The 25,566-nt window shown below is 40.0% G+C and overlaps 1 protein-coding gene across 6 annotated transcripts in view; it reads left to right on the top strand.

The window, feature by feature from the left end:
* Positions 1 to 201: 201 nt before the first annotated feature.
* Positions 202 to 25,566, top strand: part of ICA1 (islet cell autoantigen 1) — a gene marked incomplete at its 5' end in the record, with an annotated part of 145,549 nt that continues 120,184 nt past the window's right edge. For 4 of the 6 annotated variants that reach the window (XM_079711481.1, XM_079711482.1, XM_079711483.1 and 1 more), the window contains 2 exons: positions 19,068 to 19,084; positions 22,957 to 23,119. In XM_079711481.1, coding sequence (XP_079567607.1) covers positions 19,068 to 19,084; positions 22,957 to 23,119 — 180 coding nt within the window. Of the gene's footprint in view, positions 217 to 19,044; positions 19,085 to 22,953; positions 23,120 to 25,566 lie in introns of those variants that run through there. The other 2 variants (XM_079711480.1, XM_079711485.1) reach the window with 2 other exon arrangements.

Below are 25,566 nucleotides of genomic sequence, written 5' to 3' on the forward strand. Positions count from 1 at the left end.
GAGGGCGCCCGCTCCCCCCGGCCACTGCGCTGCGCTGCTGCGCTCACGGGTTCCGCCGGCTGCTATTCCGTCTGGCGGCGACCGCCGCAGGAAGGGCCGGTTCCTGCGCTCCCTCCGCCCCCTTCCCTCGCCTTCTGCTGACGCCGACGTCGGATGAGGGAGCTGGAGGGACGCTCGGATCGCGGCCGGGAGGCTCCTAGGGGCCGGGGCTCCGAGGTACCTGCCCTACGGGGCCGTGGCGAGGGCGAGCTGGGCGGGCTGCAGGCTGCATTGGGAGACGCCCGGCAGCCGGGGCGGTCGGGGGCCTGGGGCTGCCAGCCCTCCGCGGGCGCCGGTGACAAGCAGGTCGCCTCCTCCTGCCCCCCATCCCTGTGCAAGAACTGCCACAGCCCCTTCCCCTTCCCCGCCGCCGCCCTGGGGCCTGGGAAGGTCTGGGTGATGCGCGCGCGCCTCGAGAGCGCGCGTCAGCCCCGGTGGGGCGCGGAGGGAAACGTTCCGCGCTCCAGCCCCATCTGTGGACCCGGCGTTTGCAGCAACCCCTTCTCCGCCCACCCACGCCGTGCCTCGCCTTCCCAACGCCTCCGGCCCCAGGACCCCGAGGTCCCTCCTGGGCAGGGACTTGCGTCCGGGGCTGACTTGTTGACGAGTTTACCTGCCGCGGCTCCTGGTGTTTGCTTTTTCTCTTCCTTTTGCCCATCTTTGGCGGAGGTGGCAGGGAGCAGATGGGTACTCTTTATAACCACTAGTACCGGGAGGCCTGAGCTTGATCTCCCGCGGGCGAAGTGCTCACCAACCTCGGACCCGACTGGAGCGAGAGTCCCTAAGCAGGCCAGGTCCTTGCAAACCCTGGCGCGCCCGTTTCCTTTGGGTGCTGCTGACACCGCCTTTCCTGCCTCGCGGCTATCGCAGCTCCTGCTTCCTCTAGAAAGGAACATATCCTGTTACTGCGTCTGCCTTTGCCCAGAGCGGCTTCCCATTAACGTTTCCTATTGCCTTTTTACTTGGAGTGCCCCGAAGGCCCCTCAACTTCTCTTTGGGGGTCTTAAAAATAGTGCGTGAGCCCTTTCTCTGGCGAAAGGCATTAACTGGCTGGTTGGGGGAGAGTTCTAGTTCAAAAAGGGAATCAGGTTCTCTGCTCTTTAGATAGCATAAAAAATTATCACGAGAAAGGGTGCTGGGTGGCAGCCTTAGTAACTGAGATCTGGTAACTTTATAAAAATTATCAGGGCCTGGAAAATGTACCACCAGCTGGTTTGAAAATGCTATTGAATGTAGGAAGAAACGCACATAAGGCATTGGCCATCAAGGTCCTATAAATTATGACTCATTGCAAACATGTTCATGTCTAAACATTTCAGTAAAGCCTCGCCAGAAAAATATCAGGTTGGTTTCTGTGGACCTTTAGTTTAGTTTTTCTGAGATCTGAACTGTTCCTTGGGGTGGGGGAATGAAATAGGAAATGCTTATTAGTTTGAAATCAGTGCTCCAGACTCAATTTCTTACCTTCTGTTTAAAACACACATTTTTCACTTTTAAGTGAATTTTCAAACCATTTTTTGTTGTTGTTGTTTTAGGTTGCAGTCTTTATTTTTGAAACATCATGTGTAGAGAATACCATAGGGGCAAAATCAGTTTATAACCCTTAATACTTCGATTCTCATTGTTTGGTTTCAGACTGCCAAGGAGATGTAGCGTTCTAATTGGATCTTTTTTGCATTACATAGGTAAAGAGTTGTACTGTTATTAAAGATGAATCTTTAGAAAATGACAGTTAAGCTACTGAGTACTTATAATAGTAGAGAGACCCAAGGCTAAAAAAACTGACCTTGGACACTCCATCCATAGGGCATTACACGCTAAAGATACTGGATGGTAAATGCCTAGCAAGTTTATTTTATAGCTGTCTTTGCTTCATTTGGTTCACCTGAGACTCTATCTGACTGCTTTCTCTGAGCATCTTTATTACCATGCATTTCTCTCCACATCAACCTTATGAAAAATATGGACAATTTTGTTACTCAAAAGAAAACCTTCAAAACTGCTGCATTTTCAGTGGATTTGACTAAATAGTACATTTTTTTTTTCAGGTGCAGGCAGTTTTATCAGAGGAAGAGAAGTGTGGCAACTGTGAAATGACAAGGCAGGGTAAACCTGTATTGGTGTGAACTTTTAAGTTATAGAAACCTCATACAGGAGAAGGCGGTGAAGTTAATAGGCCACAAGGATCAGGAAGAATTTTTCCTCTTTATTGGTTGAGCCCTACATCTAGAAGCCTGAGGGTAGGTGGCAACATTTAGGATCAGTGCGCCGGCTACTCATGTCCTTTATATTCCATCTGCACTATCAGATTTATGGGAACCATGGACGAGGATGCTATCTGTATGTTTTTGTCCATGAGTCAACATAGACCACTAATTAATTAACCTCATTCCCATCCTCACCCCCATCCAGAATCTGCCTCAGCAAAGCCTTTAACTCCAATACCGATACATACAGGAGGAACATTTTTTTCCTCAAGCTGTCACGTTTTATACCACTATCATATTTAATGCCAGGGAGGATGGGCAGAAGACAGGTTTTGGATCCCAATAGAGCAGAATTGGAACCCCAGCGGCAACACTTAATTAGCCATGTGACCTTGAGCAAGTTACTTGAGCTTTTTAGGTCATTACTTCCTTATCTATAGACCAAGAAAACCCATCTTGTGGGGTTGTGGTGGGAATTAGACATAATATATATAAAATGCTTTTCACAGTAAATAGGACTCAAGTAGTAGCAGTAAATTATTCTTTCACATGCTAAACATATGTGCTGTCTATATCTGAAAAGAATGCTACTACCTTTCCTCCATGATAAAGAATCCATTCTAGTTGGTTTTGAGTAGTTCAAGTAATATTGGTACCAATACTGAGAGCTTGGGCTTTACGAAATCCTCCCTGAAATTGGGGAATGCAATCTGTGGTCGAGGAATAAAGCAAAGCCAGTTTGTTCCAGTGGGGGTAGATCTTCCAAATCCCTGCCACTCAAATGTGATCCACAGACCAGCAACTTTGGCTTCCCTGGGGAGCTTGTAAGACATGCAGAATCTCAGCCCGCCCTCCCCCTACCCATGTCCACTGAATTAAGAATCTACATCGTAACAAGATCCCCAAGTGATTCATGTGTACATTGAAGTTTGAGAAGCACTGTCCTAACCTGGTATTTATCAAACTTTTCTGTCTGATAGCATCATTTGAAGGCTTGTTAAATGTGGATTCCCAGCCTGGATTCTTCCATCTGCTGTTAACACCTCAGGTGGCCCTGATGCTCAGGGTTCTCCCACTATTCTTTCTTTACGAAACACTGCATCAAGCTCTTTATCCAGCATAGTGCCCTAAGATGGGCCTTTGCCCTCTTCTTTAACAAAGCATTTTGGCAAACATGATCTTTGATATTCAACCCCCTTTGAGGTAAGTAGGTATTATAATCCCTATTTATCTGCTAAGAAAATTAGGACTACAGGCATGATTTGCCCTGGTTAATGCATATGGTAGAACTGCCTTGAACCTCTATAAATCCCAGTTAACCAGGCTTTCACTACTCTAGCATCCAAATTAATGCACTGTAAGTAATTTCAAATACTAATGAATCTCTCCAGGACAGAGATGACTATAACGCATTTTATACATTTATTTTTTTTTTTTTTGCGGTACGCGGGCCTCTCACTGTTGTGGCCTCTCCCATTGCGGAGCACAGGCTCCGGACGTGCAGGCTCAGCGGCCATGGCTCACGGGCCCAGCCGCTCCGTGGCATGTGGGATCTTCCTGGACCAGGGCACGAACCCGTGTCCCCTGCATCGGCAGGCGGACTCTCAACCACTGCGCCACCAGGGAAGCCTATATATTCTTTTTTTTTTTTTTTTTTTTTTTGCGGTACGCGGGCCTCTCACTGTTGTGGTCTCTCCCGTTGCGGAGCACAGGCTCCGGACCTGTATATTCCTTTAAAACAAAGCCTTTCTTCTCTGTGACTGTAGGCCAGTTACTTAGGGTAAGTAACTGATTTTGAGCTTCATCCATAAAATGAGGATGATGTCCACTGGACAGTGTTGTCAGAATAAGCATACTGTGCACAAAGCATTCATATCAGTGTCTGAGAAGTGGTAATTCCTCAACTAATGGTAATTACTTGTCCCAATGTAAACCTAGTGAGAGAATGAGTTCATGGAAAGCTGAGAAAATGGCATTGCTCATGATAGGAAGTCTCTCCTCTTAAGTCAGATGATGTTATTCATCAGGCCTTTGGCCAAATCAGAGAAGTGGGGTCACTACTCCGTTTTCAGCAAGCATTTGTTATGTGTGTGTTATATGCCATGCATTGTTCCAGAACTGGGAATCCCAAGACAAGACCCAGACTCTACACTGCTCTGGAGGAGCCTGCAGCCTAGTGAGGGAGATCAAGGGGTCAGGTGACAATTACATTTCAGGGAAATTGGGGAGGGAATGAAGCCCAGGGCAGAGGCACCCAACCGACAGGAGAGAGAGCAAAGAAAACCTGAGAAGATTTGTGGAGGTGACCCTTGAGTTAAGCCTTAAAGGGCCAGTAGGAATTTGGCAGGTCAGAAAAGGTTGGGAGTGGAGAGAGAGAGTTCACCACACAGTACCCAGGTATACAGAGGGAAAGAATACTGGCAAATAGTCCTCATGCCTGGAGCCCAGTGTGCATGTGTATCCCTTATTAGCTGAGTGACCTTGGGCAAGTTTGATCACCTGTGAATTGAGAGGCTTAAATGTATTAATCAGGGTAAGCACAGGACTGATTTCAATTATGTGCTGGATAGTCATGGAGAGGCGGTAGAGGTATTAGTAGAAAATAAGGGACTGACATTAAAAAGTCATTAGAATTAGAGGAAATTAAAGAGGTCAATTTTAGAATACATTTAACAGAAAATACATAGAATTAAAAGAGGGTGACTGAAAAAGACAACTGAATGCAATGCATTACTGTGGGTGGGAAACACGAGGTATATGTATTCAGTGATGGACCAATGAATATATAGATAATGGTATATTGCTAGCCCTGAGAGTCTAGACTTGAGAGTGGGAAGTTCCTCTCATCCTGTGGTGTATTTGTACGAGTGACTATAAAGTTTTGCAGCTGTTTTCCCAGAGCACACATTAAAATCCATCATCATGATCTCTCACACCCACCCACTTCTCTGTTCCCAGAATAGGGCATGGAAACCTAATGGTATGTGGGAGAAATCCAGCCTTCTCTGCATGTTTCTGGGGTAGCGCATCCTAAGCCAGGGACCAAGGAGCTAATTGTGATAAATGGTGTCCCCCCTCTTCTTATGGGTAGGAACCCTGTTAGCCGCCAGGAGTCTTCAGCAAGGTTTTGTTGTGCACAAGCACCGTGGTGGTAATGGATTTGGGGCTAACACAGCGCCTGAGCCTGTGATTAGGAGAGATTGTTTTTATAGAAACCAAGCCCAGTATCCAGTCCCTTTGGTCCAGGAGTAGAGTGGAGTGCTTAGAAACAGGAGTTTAGAAGTCAAAAGCAGCCTTGAATTTACTAGCTGTTGACTTTGGGCAAATTATTTCACCTTTCTAAGCTTTTTTTCTTGCTTGCAAAATGGGGTTGTATCCCCTTCTGGTGTGGGCAGTAACTCATTAAGTGCTTCACACATGTAAAGTGTCCCGTAAATGGTAGCACAAAATTATTGCCCTTTGTCCAGCACATATTTGCTAAAGGCCTACTGTGTTTCAGGTTCTGTGCTTGGTGTAAGGAGGCAAAGTTAGGATCCCTGCCTTCAAGGGACTTCCAGGCTAGTGTGGGGCATGCAGATGTAATCAGCTCATCGCAGGAGAATAATGGGAGTGCAAGGCACCACTAGCATCAGTGTGGGGCAGTTAATTCTTAGTGGGGAGGACAGGAGTGGGAGGCCCCTGGGGAGCAGGAGGGCAGGTGTTGGGTTGGGGAAGACTTCATGGAGGAGGTGACATTTGAGAGTCTTGAAATAAGATGTTAAGTTTGGCCAACTGAACAAAGGAGGGGAGGTCACTTCAAATGGAGGGAAACTTTGCAAAGCCTTGAAATGAGATAGTGTATTCAGGAAAGTTCTAGCATTCTGAAATGACCGGAAGGAATAGTTCTGTGTGAGGTGAACATTTTTGGAAAGGGGCCAGAATGTGAAGGGGCTTGGGTTTTTTGCTCCAAAGTTTGGACTTTCTCTAGTGACAAGAGAAGTCAATTAAAGCGTTTTAAGTAGGAGGATGGTATGATTATATTTGCATATTATAGAAATAGTTCAGACCATGGTGTAAAACATTGGAGTGGGCAGATACAGGGATGGTTTTGCCTCTAAAGGCCTAGACTAAGCCCTGGCTGTGAATCTAGAAAGGAGAAGATGTATTTAGTAGCCTTTTAGGAGGTAGAATGGAGAGAACTTGGAGACCAGAGGCTAAAGATGAGAAAGAAGTCAAGTTTCCAACTTGGGCCACTCAGTAGATTTTGTGCTGGTAATTAACATAGGGACCACAGAAAGAAGAAACGTTTGGAGGTGGAGATGGAGAGAGATGATTTTAGTTTTAGAGGTGCTGAATTTGAAGTACCTATTGGACATCCAGGTGAAAATGACCATAGGGAAATGGAGATTTAAATACCTCTCCAGAGCACCAAATCCACATTTTGATCCCCCTACTGTAGTCTCTGGAAAGGTGTTTAATTCTGGAAGTCGTTGGCATACGGCTGTTGGTTGAAGCCACAGAAGTGGATTAAATCACCTAGAGGGAGCAAGTAAAGTGTAATAAAAGATGGCCAAGGTTGGAACCTTGTAGAGCAATGATATTCAAGATATCATTGCACACAGAGGGAAAGGAGCTAACAAAGGAAACTGAAAAGTTACAAAAGTGTAGAGAGTGTTTTCTGAGAAGTCAAGGAGGGGAGCTTAGTCAAAGGTCAAGTGAGAGGAGGACTTGAGTTGGTTTCCTGGTGAAAACCTTTCTGTGGTGTGGTGGAGAAAGGAACCAGACTGTGTCAGCTTAGAAGAACTTTGTGAAGAGAAGGAAGAGGATGGTAACTGGAGGAAGAATCAGGTTGGAGAATATGGGTTGATGGCAGAAAGGGAGGTTGATTAACTTGAAAGAGAAGGGATAATAGATGGACCAAGGTGGCAAGGGGCAAAAGGGTAAGACCTGTCCCTTCTGAAGAGAAAGGAACAGCAGTGGTTATAGTCATGGTGCTGGATGGTTCCAAAGAAGTGAGTAGTGGTGATGAAGAGTGGAAGCCATGAGAGAAGGGGCCCAGCACAATGCCCAGGGCCATGATTCCCCATAGAGCATGAGGAGGGAGGCTGGTCATCACCACCCTGGGGATTTTCCTTCTACCTGCTGCTCCCTGAAGGCCAGGAGTTGAGTGTCCTTGTATCTAATACTCTTTCCTCTGTGTTGCCGTAGGCAGCATGGGCATCATTGTGAAGTAGGTAAACTTTGTGTTGGTACCAAACCACTTGCCTCTTTCTGTTTCCTGCTTCTCTCTTCTTTGCATTCCTGACCTGAAGCTCTGTGCCTTTGAGCTACTTCCTGGTGGTTCTACCTGGTTATTCTACATGCCTTACCAGGTATATGTCCAATGGACCTGTCTTTCCTGATTCCCACCAAAATAATTGGTCTTGTGCCTTATTTGCTATTAATAATGGTTAATAATTTATTCACTATTAATAATAACAGCACTATTGCTGCCGTTTATTCCAGTAAACGTCTTCCCTAAGAAAGTAGCAAGAACCTGGAAAAGGGATCTTTTATTAGTTCTCAAATAACACCAAGTGGATGACCCAAGGGTGGCAGTGTTAATTGGGGTACATGAAAATACAAAGCTCTCTCTTTCTGCCTGCTTCCCTTTGCTGCTGACTTTTATTTAAAGGTCCTCCTCTTGCATCTCCCTCCCCTGCCTGGGCTGCCTTCATCCCTTGCTCTTAAACTAGCCCAAACTCCAAGATGATTTAGGGGCCACTACTTTACCAAGGAAAGTCCTTGAATCCGTGCCGTTTCCAGAGAAAGGAGCTGTGTGGGTTTGTTTACAGGACCTGTGCACAGCATAGATATTTTATAAACCATGTACTGGTGTATGTGTGTTTCAGTAATTTAAAACTAATGAAAAAAGCTTACTCTGTGCCTTGGGAAATTTCCTTCAGTCCTGGGCCTCAGCTGGCTCATCTATGAAAGGAGAAGATTGGACTGAATGATCTGTAAGTTCTCTCCTATTTCTGAGTGATCCTGTGGAGGCCTAAGAAATTACTTGATCATCTCTTTAAGAGGCTTTAAATAATGAATTTAACCTTAAAGAGAACTTTGTAGACAGTAGTATCTCCCAAATTGTTCTGATTGTTGACATTATGCTTATGTGTAATTTCATATAGGTGTCGTCACTACATTCACATTCTTTTTCTTCCTTCACACTTGTAATATTATTAACCATTCATATTTATATATGAATTATGTATATTTCATTTATAAATATATGTATGCATTTTATATTTGTAGGTATTTATATATGTGCATATGTGTGTGTGTGTGTATATATATATATATAGAGAGAGAGAGAGAGAGAGAGAGATTGATTGTCCTTATATTCTCACTTTTGATGGCCTAAAGGTAGTTCATCCACTTCACATAATCATTCCTGTGAATCTGATTTAAAGCAGTATATTTTGCATATAGAGTTGGACCTTTTTGAAGCAACTTATTATGAAAATGTGAATTGTAGCCATTTTGTAGTTCATTTTAAAAGATTATATATACACATATATGGTCTTTGTATATATACATATACATGTATATAAATAAGATTTTATTTTTGTAATGACATCTCTGACAGGATAATTGTCAGAGATTCTGGGGAGAAAACTGTTTAAAGGTATTTATATTTGTACAGAATATTGATGACCTGAGTTACGGAATTAATTTTTAGCTGTTTGCTGCTTTGCTTAATGCCTTAGACCAAGGCTGTCCAATAAAAATATAAGGGCAGCCACATGTGTAATTTAAAACATTCTAGGAGGCATATTGAAACAACTGAAGAGAAGCCGGGGGAATTAGATGATATAATTATGTAACCCAATATATCCAAAATATTATTCAACATAAAATATAAAAATACATATATAAAATATAAATAAGTATGAACATAATAAAATATAACATATAATATGTAAATATATATTTATATATAATATAGCAATATAGTTATATAAAATTTAAATATACATATATATCAATATAAAATACATATAATTTTATCAACATAAAATATAAATGAGTATAAAATATAAATTTCTTAATAGACATTTTACTCTTGGGGGGGTCACTAAGTCTGCATATTATAGTGTGTGTTTTACTTGAAAGCATATCTGATTTCAAACTAGCCATATTTCAAGTTGCTCAATAGCCATGTGTGTTTGAAATATTTCAAACTAGCCATATTTCGAGTGGCTGATGTATTGGACACCATAGTCTCGGATGAGAAAGTTAGTTTATCTCAGATTAATCTTTCATAAAAAATTTTTATCCCAATTTTAAAATGCAGTTTTAAAATTTAATTTAAGGAAAACATGTATTCCCATCATTTAATAATGTTCTATGCTGGCAGTTGAAGGCTCTAGTATTTCTTGACAGAAGTTGATTGAGACCTTTGTCTGACTAGGGTGTTCCTTCATTCTTCACCTTGTGACATTAAGCTTTGAGAGAAAAAGCCACTGTAAGTACCAGAGATTAAAATCCATATGTATGCTAAATTTGAATTGACATTTGAAAGTTACATAAACCAACTTAAATAAAATCAAAGGTGAATATAATTTATACAGCAAGGGTTTTTAAAAATCCTTTCTTTAGCAAAGATACCCTATTTGTTCTGTTTCTGTTTCCAGTCTTCTAATCCATTTCGTATTATTTGCTCTTTTAGATTTCCTTGAGGTTTGTTGTGTTCAATGCCAGCCTCTTCATTACTACCATCATGAGTTTTGTTGTAGCACAAAATTCACCCTCACTTCTCCTTTGCAAGCAGGGCTGTAAGCAAGAGAAAGAAGAGCAAGACCTAGATTGTGCCCCTTGTGAGCAATTTGAGTTTGCGGTTTATCTTGATTTTAGTTTGTTTCGTGGGGACATAATATTTTTAACTAATATTAATGTTAAGGATGAAAGCCTTTTAGAGAATACATTGGCTTTTTTTTAAAGTTTCTTCAAATATGGGATACTATATTTGATATTTTCCTTTGAGAGACATCTCTTGGAAGAGAGGAAGAGACTCAGGAAAGCACCAGGTTGCTAATCAGCTGATGAGTGTTTCAGTCCCAGAATTCCTCCTCATAAACTTGATCTTTAACCTGATCTTGGAAAAGTCTCTCTTTCTAGAAACCCAATTTCCTTATCTTTAAAAAGGAAGATGTTGTGTTCATTATCTCTAAGCTTTCTCTTAGATATAAATATCTCTGAAAATAATTAAAATTAGCTTTATGGTTTTGTGACTGAGGGCATCCTAGATGTCAGCTAGCCTAGTCTACTATTTTACAGATGAGCCAAGTGAGGCCAGATAGTGAAGTGACTTGGAGGAGGGACAGATTTGTGGCATGGTCGTGGGTTTACCGGATTTTATATTGAGCAGCATATTGGGAGACAAATTATACTGGCATTAAAAATATTTACTTCAGGATGTGATTTTAATAGAGTTAGGGAGTTATTAAGCTTAATTAATGCCTGTATATAATACTTGAGCTGTTTTAAAATGTGAGCGATCATTTAAAAATATCCTAAGCCCCAATTCATTAACAGAAAATGCAAATTTTAATAGTGACTTGCATGTGTAGGGTTTAAATAAAAACTCATCTATCTTTTAGCTGCCTTGAATAAGGTTAGAATTCTGCTTTCCTCCTGTAGGATTTGCTGACTCACAAAATTAAAGCTTGACTCATAAAATTAAATCATTATGGTGTTTCACATTTGCTTGTGAATTTATGAAATGTCAACAATCATTTGCAGGAGACCCAAACTCAGCTAGAAACAGAATCCATTTAAAGTTATATGGAATGCTCAAGTAGTCATAACCCTATCAAAATCTGAAAAGGAAGGCTGTGTGATATCTGAGACATAGAAAAACACCCATAAAAGCTAGTCAAAATCACATTACTTTAATTAATGTTTAGCTTTTGAAAGGATAGAAGATAATTCAACTTCCTACCTTCCACAGGGATCTCTCTTTATCAACTATGTGTGAACACAGTTTGATGAATCAAGATTGAAATAATAATAATAAATATAGTTAATTATGCCTGGAGGAATTGTTTTAGTTTTTCCTCCCCATTTCTACTGAAACCATTTAAATATTTATATTTAAAACACTTTTCCTTCTCTACATGGGAAATTATAAAAATCATTGTAGACATAAGAGAAAGTGACTAGAGGTAAACTTCTGGGAAAAAAAAAGATGAAAAATACATTGAACAAAATAAAAAGTACAAACATAAATTATATTTTAATGTGGCACCTAGAACCTCTGACAAATGTGTGTTTCTTCATTTGGCAAGTCATCAGGAGCCTGTATCTGAGCCCTGGCTCTGAAGCTGATTTGCTTTTTTCTCTCTGGATCACACGTTCCCCAATTTAAAAGGAAGGGGCTTCATTCCATTGTTTTCTCAATTCCCTCTAGGCTCTTAAATTATACAGCTTGTATTAGTTCTGAGGTTATGCATCAGAGAAACAAAACCAACTATTGAAAACTAGTAATATTCCTAGATGAAGTTGATCTCTGAGAAAAAGGAAAGATGGAATGAGGAGAAAATTATATAAATTAGTATCCTGCAATTGGAAGCTAAACCCAAGAGACCTGCCAAAGGCATCCAATATTTGTTACGGAAAGTCAATTAGGAGCTCTAGCAAAGACAGGACATAGAATGTGACCACTGCATTTGAAATAGACAGCATCAAATGTCTACTCTCCAGGAGAGACTTGTCCCCATGTGTTCCCGGTCACAGCTCCTGTTCTTCAAGTTCTAGGAATGCACAACTGCTTACAGCTGGTTGCACACACACACCATGCAGTTCTACTGTGGAAGCAATTTGTTCATTGCTTTCCCTCTGCCTGGTATAATACCCTCCCCACATATCCACACACACTCCTACCCTTCCCCTGACCAGCAACTACTGACTCGTAGAATCCCAGCCCAGAGGCTATGTAGGAAGCCAGCTCGGTGCCCTGACTTCTTTGTTCATCTAACCCTGGGCACCTTCCTCATCCGTGGCACTTCTTCCCCATCACAGGCAGCACTTGGCATCCCCTGACTTCAGATTCTCCTGTTCACTTATATACAAATAGCCCCAAAAGTCTATGGCAAATAGTGATGTGTAATTTTATAGAGGTTTAGTTTTAAAGAATTATTCTGTATTTGATCAAATATAAGAAACCATTGCTTATAAGCTCTTTTACCATTTTATGTTTCATGAAGAAAGAAAAGTGACTGCCAAACAGTTGACAAGGTATCGATTATACGACACATCCTGGTTTCAGGAAGGTTGGAATGTGAACAGATTTGCACCTTGGATTCAATGGCATGTGGTGCCATGAAGCTGGTGTTTGGGAATGAGTGATTATACTATGGGATGATTCAAACATACCTTCATGCACCCACATCACTGTAAGACTCTGTTCTGTTCTCTTGAAAAGTGTGTTTCTTTTGGGGGGAAAAATGGCCCACTTCCCAAAGAAAGCTAAATGCTGGTGTGCACAACAGAGCTGAAGTGCTCTAAGATGGTGACAATTTTTAGTTAGAAAATAGAGATTTTGAATAAATTAGACAAATGACAAATTTGGCTGTGGCTCTGATCTGCAATTCAAGAGAATCCACCATATGCTCAGTACAGATATAGGAAAAAGGGATTCTGGACTCAGTTTCAGCTAGTACTGCAACTAACAGAAAACTTGCTCACTGAGGGAAGAGAAAAGCCTACTGCTAAAGTTGGAAAGGTAATTAATTTGAGGCATGAAACTGTATAAGAAACAGGACACACTTAGGAAATGTGAGTCAAGAGGAAGCTTATTGAAATATTTTTGTGTGTTGAGAACATTGATATGGTGAAATATAACTACTCATCTTACCTTTACTCTGAGTAAGTGTTGGCTCAAGAATGTTAGACTCTTTGCATAATTCAAATGTAATCAGAGGTGCCATCAGCTAACTCCATAAACTCATAGAGAAGTGTTCTGGGCTGAACAAATGTTCAGTGCAGCTGAAGGCAGCCTGTATGGAATGAAAATACTTTGCCATGTTACATTTCCAAGGAGGAAAATCCAGTATCAGGGTTGGAGGCAGCCACGGGCAGACCGACTCCTCTTTTTTTTTTTTTTTTAAATAACTGTCACAAATGTTACAGTAATATTATTCCAGACAAGGAATAAGAGATATCTTAGAATTTTTAAATTTATTTATTTATTTATTTATTTAGGGCTGTGTTGGGTCTTCATTTCTGTGCGAGGGCTTTCTCTAGTTGTGGCAAGCGGGGGCCAGTCTTCATCGCAGTGAGCGGGCCTCTCACTATCGTGGACTCTGTTGTTGAGGAGCACAGGCTCCAGACGCGCAGGCTCAGTAGTTGTGGCTCACGGGCTTAGTTGCTCCGCGGCATGTGGGATCCTCCCAGACCAGGGCTCGAACCCATGTCCCCTGCATTAGCAGGCAGATTCTCAACCACTGCGCCACCAGGGAAGCCCCGACTCCTCTTTGTAGCAATGCATCAAACTTGGTTTAAACCAGGCTTGTTTAGTGTTCTATGAACCTTGGGGTATTTGGAAAAAACTTTTGCTTACGTATTGGCCAACCAGTGTGTTCAAAATGGCTTTTCAATGGCTACTGGAAATAAAAACAAGTGGGACAGTTGTGGTCTGTCCACATGGGTGGATAAAATTGAAGACTTAACATACCAAGCATAAAGAAAAGCATAGAGGAGAAAGCATAATGACTGCACAGAACCCCTGTAGAAAATCTGAACAAAGTATCCCTCCTCCCACTTCTCCCAGTTTTCCCCACATGGCGAGATGGTCTCGCAGCCACATGTGTGTGTCAGAGAACAGCTCCTGGTTTTAATGCCTGGCCTTGGATCCTGAGGTGGAAGTATTACAATCCCATCACGGTGCAGCCTGGGAAAATCTAAGAGGATTAGGTCGGTTGTCTTAGTGTCACCCAAGAAGATGGTGCTGGCCTCAGCAGCAGTCCCACCTCTGAGTAGGGAGACATCTTTCCCCTTTATTACTTGTCTTAGACATAGAACCTTTTCCTCACTCACTCATCCTCCCACCCTCAGGGTTGCTACATCAAAATTAGGAACTAACTTTTCATTGATCTATTAACTCTTGGGCCTGTACTTCTTTGAGTAGGTCTTAAATATTATTGACTCACCTGCTTTTTCCCGGGGAGACAGAATTTAGTGAAACACAAACATTCATGTGGTCAAGTCATGCTGAATTTAACAATATTGGTGCTTTTCTTTTTCTTATCATGGGACTCACAGTCTGTGAGCAACTTGATACTTGCTCTTCCTTGCCTGTCTCCTAAGGTAAGGTGACCACAAGTAGAACTTTAGGAAGTCTTCTCTGTGCTATTAACAACCTTGAGACCTGATACCATTCATTTTGGGCTTCTTTCATAAGTGCTTTGTGGCAGAAGTGGAGAAATAGCTTCCTCTGCAGACTTGTGAATTGAAGTATTAGCTAAACATAGACTTTATTGTATTTTAAAGGGAAAATGATATTTTTACAGCAGAATTTACAAATCTGGGGATACATGAAGATCTTTTTATATGTCTCTTGCAAATGTCAAGAGTCTCTTGGATCTAGAAATTATGTTTATATACATCTGTCTTTCCTTCTCAGCCTGCACTGTCCGATATTATAGCCAATAACCACATCTAGCCTTTGAGCATTTAATGTGGCTGGTCTCAATTGAGATGCACTATAAGTGTAAAATACATACCAGTTTTCAGACTTGATACAAAATCATGAATGCAAAGTATAGTTAGTAATTTTTTAATTGATTGCCCGTTGAAATAATATTTTAGATATATTGGGTTAAATAAAATATATTACTTAAATTTTTTTACTTTTTCTTTTTACTTTTTTTTTTAATGAATGAGTTTTCCTGTTATTCTGCATTCCTGCTAGGACTGGTATTTTCAGCTTTGTTTGTTTGCTTGGAATGTAACCATTCTAATCAATGTGTAGGATATCTCATATCTGTTATTTTCTTATAATCCCCTTATTATCAGGGTCTTTGTATATGATTTTTTTCCCATTTGTATATCTTGTATGGGAAGGTGTCTATTTGTATACTTGCCCATGTTTTTTAACCTTTCGACTCCTTTCACCCATTTCTCCAGCCACTCACCACCCACCTCTGGTAACCACCAATATGTTCTCTGTATCTATGAGCTTGTTTTTTTGTTTTGTTTCTCTGTTTTTGATTCCACATATAAGAGAGATCAGAAGATATTTGTCTTTCTCTACCTGACTTATTTCACTTAGCATAATGCCCTCAAAGTACATTTATGTTGTTGCGAATGGCAAGGTTTCCTTTTTTATGGCTGAATAGTATTCCATTATAAGTATGTGTGTATGTGTGTGTATACACACACACACACAGAGGCAACAATTTCTTTATCCATTCATCCATCAGTGGACACTTAAGTTGTTTCCATGTGTTAGCTATTGTAAATAAGACTTCAGTGAACATGGGGGTGTGAATATCTTTTTGAGTTAGCGTTTTCATTTTCTTTAGGTAAATAACCAGAAGTAGAATTGCTAGATCACATGGTAGTTCTATTTTTTTATTTTTTGAGGAACCTCCATACTGTTTTCCATAGTTGCTATGCCAATTTACATTCCCACCAACAGTGCACGAGGGTTCTCTTTTCTCCACATCCTCGCCAATGCTTGTTATTTCTTGTCTTTTTGATAATGGCCATTCTAAAAGGTTTGAGGTGATATCTCATTGTGGTTTTGATTTGCATTTCCCTGATGATTAGTAATGTTAAGCATATTTTCATGTACCTGTTGTCCATCTGTATGTCTTCTTGGGAAGAATGTCTCTTCAGATCTTCGGCCCATCTTTTAATCAGATTGCTTTTGCTAATTGAGTTGTATGAGTTCTTTATATATTTTGGATATTAACCCCATATCAGATATATGATTTGCAAATATTTTCTCCCATTCAGTAGGTTGCCTTACATTTTGTTGATGGTTTCCTTTGCTAGGCAGAAAGTAGAAACCTTTTAGTATGATGTCCCACTTATTTATTTTTGCTTTTGTTGTCAGATTCAAAAAGTTATTGCCAAGACCTATGTCAAGGAGATTACTGGCTATGTTTTCTTCAAGGAGTTTTATGGTTTCAGGTCTTACATTTTATTCTTTAATCCATTTTGAATTTATTTTTGTGCATGGTGTGAGACACTAGTCTAGTTTTGTTCTTTTACATGTAGCTGTCCAGTTTTTCCAACACTATTTATTGAAGAGACTGTCCTTTCCCCATTGTATAATCCTGGCTCCTTTGTCGTGAATTAATTGACCATATATGTGTGGGTTTATTCTTTTTTACTTTTTTAATATGGTTATTAGATCATTTAAAATTACTTGTGTAGCTCATAGTATATTTCTATTGGGCAGAGCTGATCTAGACTATAGGTTCCTTTAGGCCAGGGACACGGCCTGCCACATGTTAATTAAATGCTCGATGCGTGTTTGATAAATCAAACTGTTGAAATGAAATGAATGAACAGATGAGAATTATAACAATTTTTTAAGTAGTTCTTTTGACACTGTGGATTTAGAATGTGATAGGCCAGATGAGATGGATATTGTCAGTAAATCTTAAAATGTTTATTAATTGTCCCTGGTGTATGGGACTGAAACATACATTAAAAGAGATGCAAGTGCTGGCTGCAACTGCCATCTCATGAGACATTCAGATATCCCCTGTAGGCTGACCTGATTTTGCCACCCATGATTCCTTTGTTCAAGTGCCATATATAATCCAGAAGTTTGTTCAAGAATGATCTATTTCTAGAGAGGATGTTTCCTTTGTGCCATTTAGCTGTGGTTCTCAGACTTTAATGTGCTTAAGAATCACTTGCAAAACCTGTTACAAATGCAGATTCCCAAACCCATTTCCAGAAATTCTAGTTCAGTAGGTAAGAGATGGGGCCCAGGAATCCGCATGTTAACACCCCAGAAGATTCCTGCGTAATTGACTTGTAAGCAATACCGTGAGGAACACTGCTGTATGGCATCATAATCTGGGAATAGCCTGAAACTTCAGGAAAAGGGCAGTTTGTTTAGTGATTTTTATTATCTATTATACTATAGAGAACTCATTGTTAAATATATTAATAATCAAAAAATTGCAGCAAACAGAACAATCAACAGTGAAAAGGCAACCTACTAAATGGGAGAAATATTTGCAAACCATATATCAGAGAAGGGGTTAATATCCGGAATATATAAAGAACTCCTATAATGCAATAACAAAAAAATTACCAATTAAAAAAATAGGCAAAGGAGTTGAATAGACATTTCTCCAAAGAAGATATGCAAATGGCCGAAAAGCACATGGATGCTCTCCAGGAAGAAGAGAGATGCTGGTTACGGGATGCTGTCATTTCAGAGGCATCCAGACACTCTAAGAAAATGTCCTTCCTCTTTCCTGTCCCCATACCTGAAGCCTGGAATATCAACACCTCAATTGTGTTCCCTCAAAACATTTTTTAAAAGCCTTGGAGAGACTTCCCTCGTGGTCCAGTGGCCAAGACTGTGCGCTCCCAATGCAGGGGGCCCGGGTTCAATCCCTGGTCAGGGAACGATCTAGACCCCACATGCTGCAACTAAAGAACCTGCGTGACGCAAATGAAGATCCTGAATGTGGCAGCGAAGATCCCGCACGTGGCAGCGACGATCCCATGTGCTGCAACTAAGACCCGGTGCACCCAAAAAAAAAAAAAAAAAAAAAGCCTTGGAAACTCTGATCATTTTAGGGGTCCTGGTTGTTAGGACCCTTTCTGAGGCAGAAAGAGAACGATTGGGTTTATGTTGTTGAAGTAGCCAGAGCATTCACACTCTGAGCATTCACTCCAGCGGCCAGCAGTCTGTGTCTGGTCAGAGGCCATTCCTTTAGGTAGCAAGCTCTCCATTCTTTCCAGTAACTGATAGGCAAATGTGGCTGGGTTGGCTGGCTCTGCCCCTCCCTGGGGTTGGCTAGCTTCCACGAGGGGGGCAAATGGAGTGAGAGGCAAAGGCATCAAGTGACTCCCATATTTACTAATGAGATGAAAATACAGTACTTGGTTGGCCAAAACTGAAATAATCTCATTTTCCTCCTTTGTGCCCTTCTTGGTATCTTGTTCTGGGTTAGCAATTCTTTTTGTTTGTTTTTGTTTTTGCCATGTGTTGGTTTACCTTCTAGAATTACTGATTATGAAAGATTTAAAATCTGTAAAGAGACAGACAGATGCAGTATACTCACCACCTAGCTTATCAAAGAAAATATTATGGGTACAAAGTCCCTGTATACTCCTCTCAAATAATATTCCCCATCCCCACTACAGTGGTAACTGCTGTTTGGAATTTAGTGTTCGTCATTCGTATGCAATTCTTTATACCTTCACTATATAATGTTTGTATATTTCAACAATGTAGAGTATTGTTTGGAATGTTACGGTCTCGTATTTTATGTAGTCTTTTGCAACCTGCTTTTTTCTTTCAACTTGCCTGTTCACTTCTTAAACTTCATTGAGGATGTTTCTTCCAGTGTTACTTAACTAAACTACTCTAGACATTGGGATACAGTGATACTGTGTAATAATGTTTGGCCCCCAAGATACAACTAGAAATGGCTTAGATTGAAAAACTTTATATGTGTCAAATTAATGTATAATTATAATATAGTGTGTAACTGTTAAACATATTTGTTTTATTTCAGGTTATAATATAACTTATCCTCTCATGCTTTTTCCCTGTCCCTTCTCCCCAAATCATCAACAGTAGAAAAAGAAGAAGAAGGAAACATGTCAGGACACAAATGGTAAGTTTTGTTGTCTTTTCTGAACTGGGAGAGGCTAATGAAAGAGGAAAGCACATAGTATATGCTCAATAAATGTCTACTGAATGGAAAAATCAAGTCACGATAGCAGTAAATAACCTGTTAGCCTATACCCAATGTTGAGTATAGTCAAGTTTTCAGTATCCCTACTAAATGTAATATGAAAACCAATAACCAAAAATATTCTCTAAGAAATTCATTTATGTGTAACTTTCTCCTGGGAATCTAACAATGACTTTTCTTACCACCATTTTTTTCAGTGTAATGAGTTGATACATTTTTTACTCTGTCTTATTTACAACTTCTAATATTAGGGTTATAAGGGAATTTTATATAGGGCAGCTATAAAATAACAATATAACTAATAACAATAAAAATAACTCAGACTCATTAATATATAGTCATGACTTCAACCTTCATGAACATTCAGGAGCCAGTCATGGTTGGAAGTAGATGATGCTGAATAAAATAGATGTGGTAATTACATGACAGTGTTATCACTGCCTTTTACATGCCTATAAAGCATCTCACAGCATGTTAAACCACTTATAAATTCCAGTTCTGTTACAAGCAGTGTTTCTGAACCCTTCTGAAACCTTGATCCACTGGGCAAGCAGATCTTTATCATTTTTTACCTCCTTTAATTTGTATCATGAAAAAGTGCAGTGCATATTTTCACCTTTCAAAGGTACAATTGATTATAATAAGGAATATACTTTTTAAAATAAATTTATTTATTTACTTATTTATTTCTGGCTAAGTTGGGTCTTTGTTGCTGTGCGCAGGCTTTCTCTAGTTGCGGCGAGCGGGGGCTACTCTTCGTTGCGGTGCATGGGCTTCTCATTGCGGTGGCTTCTCTTGTTGCGGAGCACGGACTCTAGGCGCGCGGGCTTCAGTAGTTGTGGCTCACGGGCTCTAGAGCGCAGGCTCAGTAGTTGTGGCGCACGGGCTTAGTTGCTCCGCGACGTGTGGGATCTTCCTGGATCAGGGCTCAAACCCGTGTCCCCTGCATTGGCAGGCGGATTCTTAGCCACTGCGCTACCAGGGAAGCCCCAAGGAATATACTTTTTAATCCCTCCTCTCTCAGTAGAGAAGCAATCAGGTCCAAGTCCTCTGTAATATCAAATGTCAAACTTTAAAAGTATTTTGCATGTCTTAAAATGTAATGAGCTTTAAAAGGTAATTAATAAATAGCTAAGGGATTTAGTTTCCCTGAGTATCCCCATTTGACAGCTCTGTAAGAGTTGTCAGACTATTTTTTTAATTGTTCCATCTTGCCTCATTAAGACAAAAGGATGGCTTCATCCTGTGACCCTCGTAATGGCTGTCATATCCTGGCAGCAGGCTCAGGGAAGTAGGTAGTTGTCATCCACCTAGGAGAGATTGGAGAGTCCCAGGAGATGAGCCCTCCCCCATAGTCCTTCTCCCATTACTGTGCCACTTCATTGCTTGCTGCTGAAATATAAGGGCTGCAGAGAACATTGAAATGTGCACTACGCTGGGATTTAGAGCCTTGAATTTTAATCCTGTGTGATTTTGGGCAAGATTCTTAACGTTTTGAAACCTAAGATTCCTCATTTGTTAAATAACGGGTGAGGCATGTTCACTAAATGACCTCTAGGGCTTCCCTGGTGGCGCAGTGGTTGGGGGTCCGCCTGCCGATGCAGGGGACGCAGGTTCGTGCCCCGGTCCGGGAGGATCCCACATGCCGCGGAGCGGCTGGGCCCGTGAGCCATGGCCGCTGAGCCTGCGCGTCCGGAGCCTGTGCTCCGCAACGGGAGGGGCCACAACAGTGAGAGGCCTGCGTACCGCAACAACAAAAAAAAAAAATGACCTCTAAAGTCCTTTTTTTTCCCCTTGAAATGGAATTTTTTGTTGTTGTTGTTAATCCATGACCTTTGACCAAAAAAACAAAAAAAACACAATAGAAAGAAGTCCATCCTAGTCCCCACTCTTAAAATTCCTTTCCCCTGAAATAGCCACAGTTTGGAGGAGTATATTCTTACCATCTTTTAATGCACATACTATGTAGAGGGATTATCTTTTACATAAAAGTTATACATATTTTCATCTTATTTTCTCTGATTTAAGCTCGTAATAAAATGGTTTTTATTTATATGTTTTAAATAAAAATTATATATATTTAAGGTGTACAATATAATTTGTTATGCATAGTGAAATGATTACTACAGTCAAGCTAGTTAACATACCATCTTTTAAAATTTATTTTATTTATTATTTATTTGGTTGCTCTGAGTCTTTAGTTGCAGCAGGTGGGTAGCACATGGGCTCCTTAGTTGTGGCATGCGAGCTCTTAGTTGTGGCATGCATGTGGGATCTAGTTCCCTGACCAGGGATCAAATCTGGGCCCCCTGCATTGGGAGCACGGAGTCTCAACCACTTCCCCACCAAGGAAGTCCCAACATATCATCTCCTTTATAGTTACCACTTTTTGTGTGTGATGAGTGCACATGAAGAGTAATGCTCCTCTCCTAGCCTATTTCCAGTGTTGAATATAATATTATTAAGTACAGTCATCGTGCCTATACATGAAATATCTGGACTTATTCCAAACTTTGAAATGATGCAGAAAGATACAAAGTAAACCATAATCCTTCTCCTCTTTCCAAAGATAACCATTGCTAAGGAAGTCATCTGAAACTGATTTTTTAAGAACAAATGTGTGAATTGAAACTTGTAAATGTTATCTGGCAGGAGAGTGTAAATCATCGAGTTTTGAGATACATATTTTGGTATAGTAGTATAAAGCAATTTCTGTTTTAGGACACAAGTCTGGCACATTTTGAGTGCTAATGGGATGGGGTGGAAGAAGTTACATGTCTGCAGAGGGAGATGCCTGGGGGTCCTGTGTGAGCTTTTGGACAGGAACCCTAGACAGGAGGGAGGTGTAGACAAAGCAAGGAGGGATGGAACACCAGTGGTAAACTTTCTGTCAATATTTGGGTACCCTGGTCACTTTTACAGAATTCCATTTCATTCTCAGTTGAATTTTTTTCCAGTTTCTTCCTTACATACTTTTTGATATGATCTTCACTGTGCTGTTCTTGAAGAATGGCTTCCTGTCGGTATTTTAAGCATTTATGTTTAAGAATTTAAAGTTTTAGTATGAGAAACCCATAATCAATTTTTTAATACTTTTTTATTTTTCAAAATTTTATTTGACTATAGTAAGAATACTAAACATGAGATCTACCCTTTTAACAAACTTTTAAGTGTAGAATACAGTGCTGTGAACTCTAGGCACAGTGTTGTACAGCAGATCTCTAGAACTTATTCACCTTGCACCGTTGAAACTGTATGCCCATCGATTAGTAATTTTCCATTTCCTCCTCAACCTCTGGAAACCACCATTCTATTCTCTGATTCTATGAGTTTGACTGTGCTAGGTACCTCTGTGACAGATTTGAAGTATGCTGTTTGTCAGCCCCTTATCTCTACTTTTCTGCCATCACTTCACTGTTGGCCGTAATGCTGGGCTGGAGAGAACATTGGTGTTTGGCTTTATCTCTGACTCACTGGGGTGCTTGAGGCAGTCACCTTGCCTGACTTGGCCTCACTTTGTCTACTTCTGAAAGGAGTGTGTCCAGTCTTTTGATATCTAAACTCCTTAAGGTTTAGTTTCTCAATTTCCTGCAAAAGTTTCTTAATTTCCTCACTAACTTTTAAGGTTTTGGTATAACTTAGACTTGATTAACCTTTTGGTGTAATAACCATGTAAGAAAGTACTTATATGTTTATTAATGTTGTATATGTTTGGATACATTTGTTCACTATAATATCTTAATCTTTTTGAAAGTCATGAGTAAAATGGCTCTTCGAATGCCTTTTAGCAGTTATCCCTGGGACTTACAAGATCGATATGCTCAAGATAAATCAGTTGTAAATAAGATGCAGCAGAAGTATTGGGAAACGAAGCAGGCCTTTATTAAAGCCACAGGGAAGAAGGAAGATGAACACGTCGTTGCCTCCGACGCAGACCTGGATGCCAAGCTGGAGGTGAGCGCTTCATTGCCCTCAGCCCCAGCACAGCCACCTTGCTAGGCTCAGGGTCTGAGAATGTATTCACAGGGGCAAGCATTATGTGTGCTTTGTATTTGAAAACATACTGCAAACAGCTGGTTCATAACGAAAATCTAGGATCAGATTAACTCAATCCCAGCATATTTTTTAAAAACCCACAAATTCTCCTGTAACCCCCAGTATGCCTCAGTTCATTTGTTTTTCAAGCACTTCGTTGGAATGCATGGAATGTGGTAAATTCTGAATAAATGTTTGTTGAAAAACATTAATGCACTCAAAGAGCCACTGCCAGTGATAGCAACACTAGGGTCAGGCAAATGTTTACATTTAGAAAAAAAAAGAAAAAAGGATGACGGCAAAAGATCCTGGAAAGTGAGTCTAATAAGCTTGTACTGAATCCTGGAAAATTCTAGAATTGAATTAACCAATATTTAGTTAGACTAGTTAATAATACAGTAAGCTGAATTCATATCTGAATGATCCTTGAATACTAGTACAACTGGTAAAAGGCCCACTAATTCCCTGATTGCTGGACATTCTGCCAGTACTTTAAATCAGAATTTAAAAAGCATTTGCTGTACAGCAGAAACTAATACAACATTGTAGATCAACTATACTCCAAGAAAAATTAATTTTAAAAAACCCTAAATTTAAAAAGCATACTTAACACTTCTGTGAATGACAGGGCACAGAGAGAAATAATGTCATGCGGTCTGATAAGAATTCAGAATGGTATCTAAATTTAATACATAAGCTAAAGTTACTGAGATGAACACTTAATGAGACAAAAATCAAAAGCTCAAGATTTCATAAAGCTTTCTGAGAAGGGTGACCAGGGTGGTGCAGGCCATGGTTATTCTGGAACAGAGAGGTTGAGGGGAAATATGTTAATTGTCAGTTCTCTGGGAAGGCCTGTCATGTGGAAGAGGGATAAGAATCATTCTGTGCATCTGACGGTAGAACCAGACCCAGGGCCACTATTCATAGTACTCATCTCTCATGGAATTATCTCAAGTGTCTGTTTGTTTGCCTGCCTTCCCTCCACCAGGGGGTCAGATTCCATGACACACAGTACACATTCAGTAAGTATTAACTGTATAAGTGTACGTGTTAATGCAGTTAAGATGAGTTCCCAACCCTTTCTCCTGTCAGTGGAATTGTTCTAACAGAAGCTGGGTTTGACAGAGATGTTCTAGCGGAGATTGCTTCAACGGAGAAAAGTAGAGCCAGGAAGCCTCTGTTCTGATTTTAGTATTCTAAATAGAATTGAAATGATTGTAAGTTGCATATGCTTTTCACATCTTATAGATTCATTTTTTTCCCTCTTAACAACCTAGTAAATACAAGCATTACTCAAAAAGTAATTGAATATGTTATTTTCTAGTACATGAAACACAATACAGTAATTTTATGTTTATATTTAGGTTCTTGCAGTAGCATTTTCACTGAACCAACTGTACTTTAATCAAAATACCTGCTGTCCTAGGCACATAGCATCCAAAGTACTTAACTGTGACTAATAATTTTACACATGATAAAGATTTCTGTTGCAGGAATGTTTTTATACTGATGTTGATGTTTATAGAGAAAGAGAATGGATTCCACCAATAAACCATAAGAAAATGATATGCAGACCATTTTGATGTGCTTTTCAACTAAGTTACCCATAGAAGACTAGCTGATGAAACAAGAACTTGTATTCTGCTGGCATAGAAAGCTTGTATGCCAAGCTGTAATGATGGTCAGATTCTATTACAGTCTGTTGGGAAGCTCATGTAGAAATGTTCACTAAGTTTAAATATTTGTCAGAATTGCTTGTTAATGAAATCATTTTCTGAAAAACAGCTCTTAAGTACAAGAACTGACAAAACTAACCTGTGGTGACAGAAGTCTTTTAGTGGATGCCACAGCAAAGTAGACTGACTAGTTAGTGGAAATGTTTCTTATCTTACTTTGGGTATGATTACAAGGGTGTATACAATTGTCAAACTCACAGAACTGAACTCTCCAGAGGTGTGCATTTTATTGCATTTAATTTATACTTCAGTTTTAAAAAAAGTGAACAGTAACAGCAGAATAGCTCTTGAACATACTTTTTTTTAACGTCCTTGCTCCTGTGTTCAGGAAATACTATGTGTTGATAGTTTGTGACCCAGAATACTGTTATCAAGCATTTGTTAAGGAACATACTCAGACTGCTGATTTTCTGTTTTGTTTTATGGTAAAGGGTTTTTGTTATTTCCCTAAATAGGTAGAGGATGAAGTGTAATGAAATGAGATTTAGTAAAATTTATACTCTACATGACCAAGATTTATCATATTAAGCATTCATAGGAATGGTTTTTAATCTTTTAAGTATTTATGCATGCATTCATTTTTATTAGAACATTTGGTCATTTATATTATGAAGCCGATCTTCTGTT

This window comes from Hyperoodon ampullatus, assembly GCF_949752795.1.
Source record: "Hyperoodon ampullatus genome assembly, chromosome: 9".
NCBI lineage: Eukaryota > Metazoa > Chordata > Mammalia > Artiodactyla > Ziphiidae > Hyperoodon > Hyperoodon ampullatus.